The 12,515-nt window shown below is 52.4% G+C and overlaps 2 protein-coding genes across 2 annotated transcripts in view; one reads left to right on the top strand and one right to left on the bottom strand.

Moving 5' to 3' along the window:
• The window catches only part of KRT7 (keratin 7), a 36,395-nt gene extending 33,884 nt beyond the window's left edge, over positions 1–2,511 (top strand). Inside the window, exons 10-11 of the mRNA XM_080659146.1 lie at positions 1,794–1,825; positions 2,254–2,511. The gene's annotated coding sequence lies outside the window, so the exon portion shown is untranslated. The remainder of the gene's footprint in view (positions 1–1,793; positions 1,826–2,253) is intronic.
• Positions 2,512–5,889: 3,378 nt separating this feature from the next.
• Positions 5,890–10,842, bottom strand: LOC308243995 (keratin, type II cuticular Hb1; the record flags this gene model as incomplete). The annotated part of the gene is made up of 9 exons (XM_080660082.1): positions 5,890–6,161; positions 6,424–6,455; positions 6,672–6,892; positions 7,155–7,280; positions 7,537–7,701; positions 7,878–7,973; positions 8,728–8,788; positions 9,546–9,754; positions 10,474–10,842. The coding sequence occupies 9 exons, from the start codon at positions 10,840–10,842 to the stop codon at positions 5,890–5,892; spliced, it is 1,551 nt and encodes a 516-aa protein (XP_080516208.1).
• Between the last annotated feature and the right edge of the window lie 1,673 nt (positions 10,843–12,515).

Raw genomic sequence — 12,515 nt, 5'->3', positions numbered from 1 at the left:
CTAGTCTTCAGTGAGGACAGAATAGCCATCTTGTTAGTTTCCCTGGTAAACAATAATCTCAGCATTATGTGCTAAGGAGCATTTGCTGCTTCTCCCACCTGAGCTCATTTTAGAAGTGTCACCATACTGATGTGAAGGGCTTTCTCTCAGCCGTCCCAAATGGCTGGTCCCAAATCTCCATCCTGGTAATAGGGCGCGCGCGCGCGCGCGCGCGCGCACACACACACACACACACACACACACACACACACACACACACACACACTTTTCAGAACAGGCATGCTCACTCCACACAACAATCTGTAATCCTCATTGGCTCCCCAGCCTCTGAGAAAGGTAGATCCTTGAGGGGATAGAGGTGGGGACCAAGGATGTCCTTCTGTCCGTGGTCTTCCCTTCACTCCCAGCCCTGCGAACTGCAGGGAGCTCTGCAGGAGAAGGGTGCCTCAGGCAGTGTCAAGGGCAAGCTGGCCTGGCTGGAGGCTGCCCTGCAACGGGCCAGGCAGGATATGGTGCGACAGCTGCGGGAGTACCAGGAGCTCATGGTCGTCAAGCTGGGCCTGGACTTTGAGATCGCCACCTACCACAAGCTGCTGGAGGGCAAGGAGAGAAGGTAAGGGCTGGGCAGTGCTTCAGATATAGCACACGGCGTATAGGGGGTCACCACCTGGGGCCTCAGCAGCTGGGGATGGGGTGGGGAAAGGTGACCTGAGTATCCAGGGACTTGTTTTCCTCGAGGCAGTTTGTTCCCACTATTCAACAGCCCTTTCCAGGGGTCCTCAAACTATGGCCCACGGGCCACATGCGGCCCGCCGAGGACATTTATCCGGCCCGCCAGGTGTCGCTGCCTGTCCTGCTTAGCAGCTGTCTCGTCCCGGGCCCCCAGTGCGCATAGGAATTTGTTCATAGTTTTTTTTTTTAAACTATAGTCCGGCCCTCCAACGGTCTGAGGGACAGTGAACTGGCCCCCTGTTTAAAAAGTTTGAGGACCCCTGCTTTAGACGGAAGGCCCCAGCTAATGAGCACCATGGCGCCTGCGTTGGGGCAACTCATAAATTCATTCATCCCCAGGACCAGAGAGCAGGGCTAGTTTGTCCATAATGACAGCTGCAAGGCCCAGCCAGGGGAATAAGGTCCCAGTGAGGAGTGCCTTCTTCTCAGTTCTGCCCATCTTCCTGGGACCTGGGGAAGGCAGGGTTTGTGGGAACCAGGAGGGACTGGCTTTTCCTCTTGGACAGCAGTAGGGACTCAAAAACTGCCAGCTCCATCCAGCTGGGGACACCAGGCTGAGGGGAAGGAGGGGGAATCCATTATGGAGCCATGCTACATTTATTATTTCTTTTAAACCCACAACACCATGGGAGGAATGCTTGTATCAGATGAGGAAACTGAGTCTCAGAGAGGGCAAAAGGACCACCTCAAGGATGCACAAGTAGAAAGGGATTAAGTGAGGCTTGAACATTATTCTTCAGATAATTGAGCTGTCTTCTCTGTGGTCTCCTTTAAAATGCACCCCCACCCATGGTCTCCCTTTTCAAGATGTTTAGGCCCCCCCAAAGTATAGATCTTTTGCCTTCTCCCTCTCCCGAAAGTCATCAATAAAAGTGAGTTATTTAAATTTATGGCAGGAAGGGTTGAATTTAAAGGTTCAAAGGAGCCTTCACTCAAAAGGGCAGTGGGGACCTGAGAGAACCAAGGAGCGTGCAGGATGAATGACTTCTGTAGAAAAGAGAATGGGGACTATTACACCTAAGAGATAGATCCACTTACCTGTGTCCTCCTTCTCCCTGCAGGCTTGGCCTGAGACGGGAAGCAGAGAGCCTCAGTAAGTAAATAATAGGTATAACTTTGGTTGGAGGGGCCACATCTTATCTGCCCCCCTTTGTTGTGCATCCTCTTGGGAAGGGAGAAGGGGTCTGCTTCCTCTGTGTGTCTCCCTTTGCCAGGGGCGGTTTCTTCTCTTGGGAGTGAGTCTTTGTGTTTGTGTGTACTGGGGGGAAATGGGGGAAGGGTCCTGGGGTCTGTTCTTTGCAGGGAGGTTCTATTGGTTTCGCCTGGGGTGTGGATGGAAGTTCTGTGACCTTATTCTTATGGGCAAGACGTATTCTTGGGTGGGTGGGTGGGTGGGGGGGAATCTGTGTCCGACTTCGGAGAGGAAGGATTCTTGAGTCTGTTTCTTGGGAGAAGGGGTGGACAGCGATCTCACCTGCCTGCCCGGCTTGGCCTGGGGCCCTGACCGCCTGCTGCCTTCAGGAGCAGGTTCCGACGCCCTGGAGACAAGCACTCCTGGCCGCAGTGGCCCGCTCTACGGCTCCAGAGGCTGTGTCGGGGAATTCAGCTGCAGAGACTTCCCCGGATGTTGAACACTTCCTCTCCTGCTCCAAGAACCCTAGCCTTTGCCCCAGAGACTTGGTCCTCTGTCTCAGATGCCCCTCCCATGGATCCGGCCCTCACCTCATTTCTCCTTTGTGTCCCTCACCCTGGAGCATAAAGTCTCTGTTTTGCCCTTTGAACTGCCCGAGCCCCTGGATTCCTCAGAACAATGACAAAAGCTGGCCAGATTTGGGGTCGGGACACTACCCAGAAGCAACCACCCTAGCTTGGGGTCCATAGTCAGCTCTTTCTGGCAGAGGAGCTGAGAACTGCATCCATTCATCCACTCACTGACTACAGACATGGAGTGGCATCTGGGGGTCAGGCATAGTGCTTGGTGTGCAAGATGATACGCTAGTCCTGGCTCCTTGGAGATGACATTCTGGTGTGTGTGGGGGGAGAGGTCTTAAACAAGGAAACAGACTGGAAAGAGAATGGAGTGGGCTATGGATGAGGGCGTCCCTTCTGTGCCCAGGCAGGGGCACTTGAGGACAGGCCCAGGGAAGATGGCCTTTGCAGATTGGGGCGGGGGGATATGAGCACAACTGGGAGGCTCAGGCCTGAGTTCTAGTTTCACAAGTGACCTGATGGTGGGCTGGGAACAACTTATTACGGTGGAGGAAAGCATGCCTTTGGAATGAGACTGAGGTTCCAACTCTGCTTCTACTCCAGGTCTATGGTGTAGTTTGGTTTGAGTTTTCACGAGGTAACTAACTGGACTTTAGGGGACAGAAAGGCCAGTTTGGAGGGTTGGGTGGCCGGTGAAGGACTGGATTTCTGAGCTCTTGTCTTGTCACACAGCCTGAGAGAAGCCTCCATCTATTGAGCTCACATTCTTGTCTATTGCACAAAGATTTACATCATCAGTGTGTCTGGGAAACAAAGGTTTCTGCTTTCTAAGTCCCTGAGTAGGGCTAAGGTGCATCATTGGCCCGAGGCTCTGGCTTTACCTGGTAAGGTATACTAGTGCTAGGGTGTCTGCTGTGTTTTCCTGGGTCCCTGCCCAAAGGTATCTAAAAGGCTCCCTTCCTGGGTAAACAGAGGAATCTCATGCTAGAGGAATGGGATGGAAACATGGCTGGCAGGCTACCACCTCTTAAAGGGTAGGGCACATGGCCCCACCGGACTCCTGCATCAGCCCCATTTGATCCATACTGACTAACACCAATGATACAAACATTCTTACCAACACTCCCAGTGCAAATCAGCTCCTGAAAAGAGAGCTTGCCCTTCTGCAAGATTTTTTGGTTGGGCATATTGCCCAGGAGTTGCAGGCAGGATTTCTGATGAGCCGACTGCAGCCTGCATCACAGAGGACTGGCTGTTGCCTGCATTTTTCCTTTCTAAATGCCAAGCCTGACGTCAGTCCAAGAGATTCCAGGGGCTGTGGGGGAAGGTTGGAATCTCTTGCTGAGCCAGGGCCACGTGGGCCACCAGCAGTATTTGCAGTTTGGGGACTGATTCTCTGAGTGGCTCCCCTGGCCATGGACCACATTCCAGGCTGGGGTGGGAGAAAACTACCTGGTGTATTTATGGAGAGTCATTCATCTTCCCATTTATAAGCTTTATGAGTTGGGATGACTTCTGAAGGAAGGAGCGTTGTCACCAGTGCAGTCATTGCTTTGGGGACTTCAAGGTGTCAGCCCTCTGTTGGCTGCTGATGTCTGTCTCACACTTAATTGCACTCAAATATGTTGGATGCAGCTTAGCTGTATTAGTGTCTCTCTTTGAGCCGCAGGTCTGGACTCATGACAGGTATTATAGCTCAGAGGGCTGGTTAGAACAATTGCACACTCTGGAACTCTCCCAGGGCTCTGCCCTGCTCAGAATTACCTGGGATGGATACTGTCCCTTAAAAGAGCCTTTGGCTTCTGGTCTATCAATACATATTCATAATTATTTCTGTTGCCCTGAGGGCTAGGGGTGGGGGTTAACATCTCTGCTATAGTTTTCTGGGCCTGGGCCTGGGCCTGGAAATTTAGATCCGCTCTGTCGTATAGATGTATGTTTAAGGACTCGCCTTGGCCCATAGTGAAGTCAAGGAGCCATCTCCCAACTCCCACCACCTCTTGCAAGATCCTCATCAGTGTCAGAGTGGGGGCGTTGGAGGGGGGACGTTTCCCTGAAGAAGGAGCTCAATGACTTTGGAAGACATGAATAATTCTCACTGTACTTGCAATCTCTGATCACAGATATAAGTGTAAAAAGTGTAAATAGGGGCTGGTCATGGCCCAGATACCTGGAGGGGTGTCTACATTCTGCAAAAAAAATAATACTAATGATAAACATCGTCATATATTTGTGCCAGGCACTAAGCGATACACACACACACACACACACACACACACACACACACACACACACACATGTATATGGAGTTCCTCAATCCTCTCATCAGCCCTGACTAGAGATGTGGAAACTGAGGCACAGAGAGGGTAAGTAAATTGTCCAAGGTCACTCAGTGAACAGAGCCCAGGCCGCCTGGCCCCAGCGTTTGTGTGTTCATCTCTCTGCCACATCATCTTCGTGTTAGGTGCTGTTTGTGAGGTAATTTACCAGCGATGGCAGGTCTCCAAGCCTCAAAGGACTCCATTTTTTAAAAAGTCGCCATATCAAAGGCTTTTTGAGAGTTTAAATTATGTCCATGTACTTATCCTTTAAAAAATTCTAATAAATTACTCAGCCCCGAGTCGTCCCTACCACAACAACAATAGTGGTTTCCTTAAGCTTTGAGTGACTGGAGAATCTAATTTTCATTACCCATCAGCTTATAGGGGTGCACGGGGATGTTTTCTGTGGTTTGGTGAAATGAGCGCTAGAGATGCACACAGGTTCAAACCCCAGCTGTACCATTGACCTCAGCATGGGGCCCAATTACTGAGCGTCTCTGAGCTCTGGCTTCTTCATCTGCAAGATGCTTCATAAAAAGTGATGTGGATGAAATCAATAAGGTTGTGTGAATAAAACTGCAGTGTGCATGGGCCCAGCTCAACCCTTGGCTAAATCTCAGACTGTTGTGAGCCCAGGGACAGAAGATAGTATTGGAGACCCCAGACTAGGCCTTTTCTGCTCCATGGGACTTTCGGGACCCTCCCAAACTCCAACCTTCGAGGATAACAGAGGTGAACACAAGACCCAGGGTTGGCTACATTGATTTATTGGAAACACAGATCAAGACAGAGAGGAATAGAGGAGGAAGGGGAGAGGCTGGGGGACCCTGGCCACTGGCCCCATGGCAGCCCGGGGGAGGGTCCTGGTTCTGGTCCTTCCTGCCCTGGAGCCCCCTTCCTGTGGGCACCAAGGGGACTTCTTTCTGGGGTAGCCTTTCCCAGCGAGGAATGGGGTGGGGGGTGGGGGCAGAGCGTAGGAAGAGGTGATCACAGATACACAGAAGAGTCTAGGAGCAGGACGGGCCTTTCAAAGTGCGGGAGAAGTAACCCAGTGCTTGCTCCACCCAGGGCTGGACCAGGCCCTGCTGGGCAGGAGAGGTGCTGGTCGGGGCTTGAGCTGGGGCACCTAGCACTTGCGGCAGCTGCTGACACAGGATCCTACGCCACAGGAACTGATGCCGCAGGAGCCCACTCCTCCAGTGCCCAGTCCACAAGATGTGATGGAATTGCAGGGGCCGCAGGGGCCACAGGGCGCGCAGGGGGTGCAGGGCGCACACATTCCAGTGCTCACTGCCAGGTTTCCACTGCAGGGGGCGTTGCAGGCGCTGCCTGTCACGGGCCTAGAGCCCGACATACAGAGGTCCCCACAGACAACTCCACCCCGGGAGCTGCTGACACCTGCGAACCCCAAAGCCTGAGTCAAAATTCTGATGGCGAGTTATCCCATCCCAACGATGCCCCTCCCCAAGTATCTCTACTTGACAACTCCAGGTGCACCCAGCCCCACAGCTGTGGTCTTTCCTGCTGTCTGACTCCAAACCCCTTCTGTTGGAATGCCAGCCCTTTTATATTTAGGTCCCCGTGAAATCCCTTATTCCAGACTCTGCCATCCTTTACAGCAAGAGACTAAATCTACCCACACAGGGCCCATGTTACTTACAAACATTCACGGCCCCAACGCCTTCACACAGCCTGAGAGGAAAGAAGAAAAAGAGCAGTATTAGTGACTTGGCCAGAGTGGCAGACAGAGCTCCACAAATTTGGGGGGTTGGGTCCACAAGTCAAGAGGGGAGGAGCAGAGGTCTGAGGAAAGAGCCCTCCCAAGTTGACCACTACCCCAAAGTGATAAATGACAGGTCTTGGCCCTTTATGGGGCAGAAATGGCAGCTTAGCCAGCTAGGGTCTCACCTCTGCTCCTCGCCCTCCAGCAGGCGCCTATAGGTGGCGATCTCAATGTCCAGGCCCAGCTTGGAGTTCATCACCTCCTGGTACTCCTTGAGCAGGCAGGCCATGTCCTGCTTGGCCTTCTGCAGGGCGGCCTCCAGCTCGGCCAGCTTGCAGCGGGCATCGCTGACGGCCGTCTCGCCCTGCTCCTCTGACTGCTTCACTGCGACCTCCAGTTTGGTGTTCTGGGAGCCAGAAGAGGACAAGGCAGTTTATGGACCCCGGTTTCTCTGTCAATTTCCTGGATGTGTCCAGTCACTCACACCCAGCTGGGAACACTCCCAAAATAGGCCCCTCACCTTCATGACCTGGGTCTCCCTAGTAATCATACCCAAGACTCTAGTCATGCAAATGGGCTGAGGAATGAATGATGAAGTCCACATGGCCTGTGGAAGCCAGGCCAGGCCCTCAGCCTCTCTGGTCATCTAGGGTGCAGATGCCCCGTACCTGGCACTTGGCGTTCTCAACCTCGGCGGTCAGCCTCTGGATCATGCGGTTCAGCTCATTGATCTCCTCCTTGGTGCGGCGCAGGGTCTCCCCGTGACGGATCACGGTGGCCTTCATCTCCTCGCACTGGGGGGAAGCAGAGATTCAGGATGGGACTTGCCACCCATTTGTTTGGGTCACCACAGATGAGAGTGCAGGCTGTACAGTGCTCAGCCTGAGCAACCACCCATGGCAGCCCTGCCCTGCCCCCTCACCCTGAGAGCTGTCTGACCTCTGTTACCATCGCTATGATCAGAATCCTCAGACAAAAGCAGCCTTTTCTAATATATACCTCACATCCCTCCCACTGCCACGTCTAGGAGGCAGATGTCCTGCCACTCACCTTGCTGCGGTACCAGGACTCGGCCTCAGCCCGGCTGCGGCTGGCGATGTCGTCATACTGAGCCTTGATCTCGGCAATGACGCAGTCCATGTTCAGGTCCCGGCTGTTGTCCATCTTGACGACGACCGAGGTGTCTGAGATGTGGGCGTGGAGGACACGGATCTCCTGTGGGTATGAGAGGAGGAAGGATCTTGTTAATGTCAAAGCCTCAGCCACCATAGCATCTACCCAATCTTCTCAGCCCTCCCTGATGCCCAAATCCCTGTCCACCTTATATTCCAGGCCAAAGCTCTCTCCTCCAGGCTGGCTACCAGTTTCTTGCCTGGACCACAAGCCCTCACCTCCTCATACAGTCGCCGCAGGAAGTCAATCTCCTCGGTCAGGGCCTCTGCATTGGCCTCCAGGTCTGACTTGCGGAGGTAGGCGCAGTCCACATCCTGGAAAGGTGGGCAGTCTTTGAGCTTAGAACCCCTGGTGATTGTCACCCCAATGTTCTCTTCATGGAGGCCGGTGGAGGGGGAAGGATTCCCAGGGTTCCCATTCTCATCCCAACTACATACTTTCTGAACTTCCTGGGATGGGCCTCACAACCTCCTCCACTTCTAAGAACAAACCCCTTTCTGTCTTGGAGATTAGCCACCAGCATTTCCCACTCCCACCTGAGGCAGCTTACCCTCCCATTTCTCCTTTTTTACTCACCCTGTTCCAGGACCCTGTCCAAACTGACTCCCCACTCAGACATCTTGGCCCCTCCATCTCTCCCAACAGTCCTCCCAGACTCCACCTGGCCACTCCTGGTTCTGTTCCATCTTTCCCCACATTCTGGGTCTCTGCCCCTCCCTTTATTCAGACATCCCACAGCTCTAGACAGGACATTGTCCCTCAACAGAGACAGAAGATGCCAGGCTTCTATGGGACCCAAGCCCCAGACCACACCTCCAAAGCCGTGAAAGGACATCCAGAGGTCAACCCAGCCATCCCCGTGCACCAGGACACAGTGGTTATTCAAGGGTATTGACCTTTGTCAAAGATCTGGATGTGCCTTCCATGACCCGATCTCTGGGAATTCCCCATGAGTTTGACAAGGTCACTGTACCCCACACTGAGGTTGAGGCCTTCAGGGTCTCCCCAGAAAGAGTCTGTCATTCTAGGATCCCTCATGTCTGTGCTCCCCAATACCACATGACTCACCTTCTTCAGAGCCACAAACTCATTCTCAGCTGTTGCTCTCAGAGAAACTTCCTCCTCATACCTGAGGCAGAGGAGGCAGAGAGGGAGGTCATGGAAGGGCAGGTCTCCCATGAACCCCTCCCACTTCACACCAGGGCAGGGGCCAATGTTAGGAACCTCCCACCACAGCCGGACCTCTGGCAGCCCTGTTAGGTCCTTCTGGTTGGATTTGGGATGTCTTCACCTTGAATTGAGGGGTCCCTGGGGCTAATCTTCTGGGCCCTCATAGCTGCTCTGAGGTCACCTCAAGAGGCAAATAAGGCCTCAGCACCAGCCCCATGCTGGCAGTGGCCAGCATCCCCTCTGGGGCACAGCAGCCCAGCCACCCCTCAGCTGAGGGTGCATCCTCACCCAAGTGTGGGTCTATGAGCCCAGAGGCCATCAGCACTCAGAACCCTGAGCTGTGGGACACCCAGAGCCCAGGACATGTAGGGCTCATATCCCATCCATGGGCCATGTGCTATAGGTGGGAGGTCAGGAGGAGAAGGCCTGGAAGATGCCAGAAGCCTTCTCCCCACAGAGCACAGGCAACAGCTGCTGGGTGGTCAGACTCCAAGAATACAAGGCTAAAGCAGGGGAGAGATGTCCTGGGGGAATCACGGCCCTACTCTCAGGCAGGCATCTGGGCAACAATTGCACAGGTGAGAAGATCCTACTACATCCTGCCACCCTGGCCTGCATGGCTGCTCACCCTGCTTGGAAATTCTTCTCATGTCTAATCTAATGGCCTTTAACATAAGTCCTTCCCCATGTCCCACATCAAACCCAGCCACACTCACTTCTTCTTGTAGCCCTCCATCACCTCCTGCACGTGATTGAGCTCTGAGGCCAGCCTCCCGCTGTCGGCCTCCACACACTCGGCCTCCCGCCTCAGCGACTCGATGTAGCCCTCAAACAGCGGCTCCAGGTTGCTCTCGCAGCACTTGCGGTTCTGGTAGTACTGCCACTTGGTCTCCAACAGCTTGTTCTGCTGCTCCAGGAAGCGCACCTGCCATTCCGGGTGGGAGGAGCTTTGAGATGGCTCTTGATACCCCCAAACCAATTTGGAGCCTTGCTTTATGTAAAATCACAAAGCTAGAGCTCAGCAGAGCTTAGATAGAGTTGAACATTGAGAGACAAGGCAACTTCTGTTTTGACTATTATCCGTATCTGAATTTTCCATTTTGGGGATGGGACCTGGGTATGGGAAAGGTCAGTTCCTGCTCTGAGGTGAATAGTTTTTGGTTCTGATGACTCTAGGTGGCATGTAGTCAGGAGCTGAGTGTTTTGCTCTTGAGTCCCCTCTCCGTGGCTAGCCTGAGTTGTGAGCATGAGGAGGTTTCAGGAAAGGTGTGATCAAGGACACTTTTCAAAGGGAGGTCCCTGTGGCCCAGCTCCTATTTCTTATGCGCATTTCTTGTGTCTTGTGTGCATGTAGGGCTTCCTTCCTCTGATACAGTTCCAAGCCTTGCCCTTGTCTCTCTGTGGTTTCCCTGCCTGTGTGGACAGAGGTTGTGTATATGTAATAACAGTGCTATCAAACCAGGAGTCTCTGCCTCCCCTATATGCATCTCTCCATCTCTCTGTGTCTGTCTGTGCCTTGGATGTGTCCATTTATTCCGTCAGACTGGGAGCTCACCTGGACCACATCCCTCCTGCCCCTGACTCCTCTTCAGTGCCCAGCCCAGCAACTGAAGGTCCAGGAAAGGGCTGGTCAAGGACACCCACCTTGTCGATGAAGGCAGCGAACCTGCTGTTGAGACACTTGATCTGCTCCTTCTCCTCATGCTTGACGCACTGTGCATTGGGGTCAATCTCCAGGTTGAGGGGCGTGAGGAGGCTCTCATTGACGGACACGGTGGTGATGCAGGGCGGGCTGGGTCCGCACACGCCTCCTGAGCGGTATCCGAAGCTGCGTCCACAGGAGCCAGAGCGGAAGGCGCCACAGACGCTTTGGCTGCCAAAGCCCCCTGTGAGGCCGCGGTAGCAGGAGACCCCGCGGTAGGGGGCGGCGGAGATGCAGCAGCGGCCTGGCCGGGGTCCGCAGGCGGAGGCGCAGCTGAAGGCCTGGCCGCAGAATCCTGATCCGCACGTCATGGTGCTTCTGGAGGTTGGGCTGTGGAGTAGAGGATGTGAGGTCTGGAGTCTTGGTGGAAACTCCAATGTGCTCCTCCAGGTGCCCCAGTCCTATTTATGGTCTGATGGGAAGGGGCTTGGCTATGCAGATGGAGTTGGGGCAATTTATGCTTTATGGGCTTGGGCGGTTAGCTGGGTTCACCCCTCTCTAGAATGTGCTTTAATGGTGGAGTGGCCCGCACCCTCTTCTGCATAAAGGATGCCAATCTCTGGGCCTTAGGGAGACTCAGCATGTTTCATCTTCAAAGTGCCTGGCCGGCAGGGCATGCACTCATCTGAGTGTACTGGGGAGAGAAGGGCAGGGCAGGGCAGGGGAGGGGAAGGATGGGAGGAACACCAGGAGAAGGGGAAGAGAAGGGAGGACAGATGCTGGGAGAAGCAAGGAGGAGGGCCTGTGTGTGTTGGAGAGTGAGTGGGGAGGAGGCCCAGGAAAGGTTGAGGTGTAAGTTTCCATTCCAGGAGTGGGCAAGGTGCCACTGAAACACGAATCTGGATGTTCCCTCCCTAGGTCGTCCAGTGGGCTACTGGAAAACATCTGATTTTTTCTTCCACGCCAGCAGCTACTGCATTATTAGATATTTGTATGATGTTTTTTTCAGCTTTTATTATTCAATTTTCCAAACATATAGAAATGTTGAGAGAATATATGACAAACATCCTGAGTTGTTTCACCTAGATTCCAAGATTAGACAGCTGTTAGCTTTGTGCCATATTTCTTTTCACATTGGCCCAATTATTTGACAGTTACATGGCAAGAAAATGAGGAATAATTCCAAAAATCATTATGCATTCCACTTTCAATTTTCCCAATTGTCTTCCAAATTTTTAAAAATGGATTTTATGTGATTTAAAGCATGTCTATCAACTGGAAGTTAACTCTAGAGCTTGGCTGTTCGGTACAGTAGCCAATGGGCACATATGGCTATTTAAATTAGTTGACATTAAATTAAATTCAAAATCGAGTTTCTCAGTTGTACTAGCCACATGTCACACAGGACTAGTGGCTACCTTATTGGACAGAACAGATATAAAACATTCCCACCATCACACCAGCATCTAGTGGATAGCACTGGTCTAGAGACTTGATTGGGCTTAATTGAAACATATTTGGGCAGAATACTTCATAAATGGTGCTATGTAACTATGAAGCACAAAGTGTCAGGTTGTTCTATCACTCATGATGTTAAATCAGATCACTTGAATACATTTCCCCCTTTACAATTAGAAAGTACTCTGTAAGGAAACATATTTTGATAAGAGGATTTTAAAAATTAGTCACATATTATTATTACATGCTATAAATGAACGCTAATTCTCACAACCATATGAAGTATGCACCATTATTCCCATTTTACAGATGAGAAAATTGAGGCTGAGAGAGGCTAAATAACTTGCCCAGTTTTTGGCTTGTAAGTAGTGGAGCTCAGGAGATACTATGTCTTCTCACCTACAATATATGACAACCCCTGGATTGCCTAATCCCTGGAAAATCAAGAGTAGAGAGAGTTGTTTAGGAGGGGATATCTGTGGATTTAGAGTTGGAAAGAAAGTCTAAGGATGATGGGCAGTCAGAGGTGATTGGGATGGTTAAAAACAGAAGGGGATGCCCTAGCTGGGTGGCTCAGTGGATAGAG

This window comes from Plecotus auritus (assembly GCF_963455305.1).
Source record: "Plecotus auritus genome assembly, chromosome: 3".
Lineage (NCBI taxonomy): Eukaryota > Metazoa > Chordata > Mammalia > Chiroptera > Vespertilionidae > Plecotus > Plecotus auritus.
Note: the sequence above shows the minus strand (reverse complement) of the source record. Positions and strands in the feature narration are given on the sequence as shown.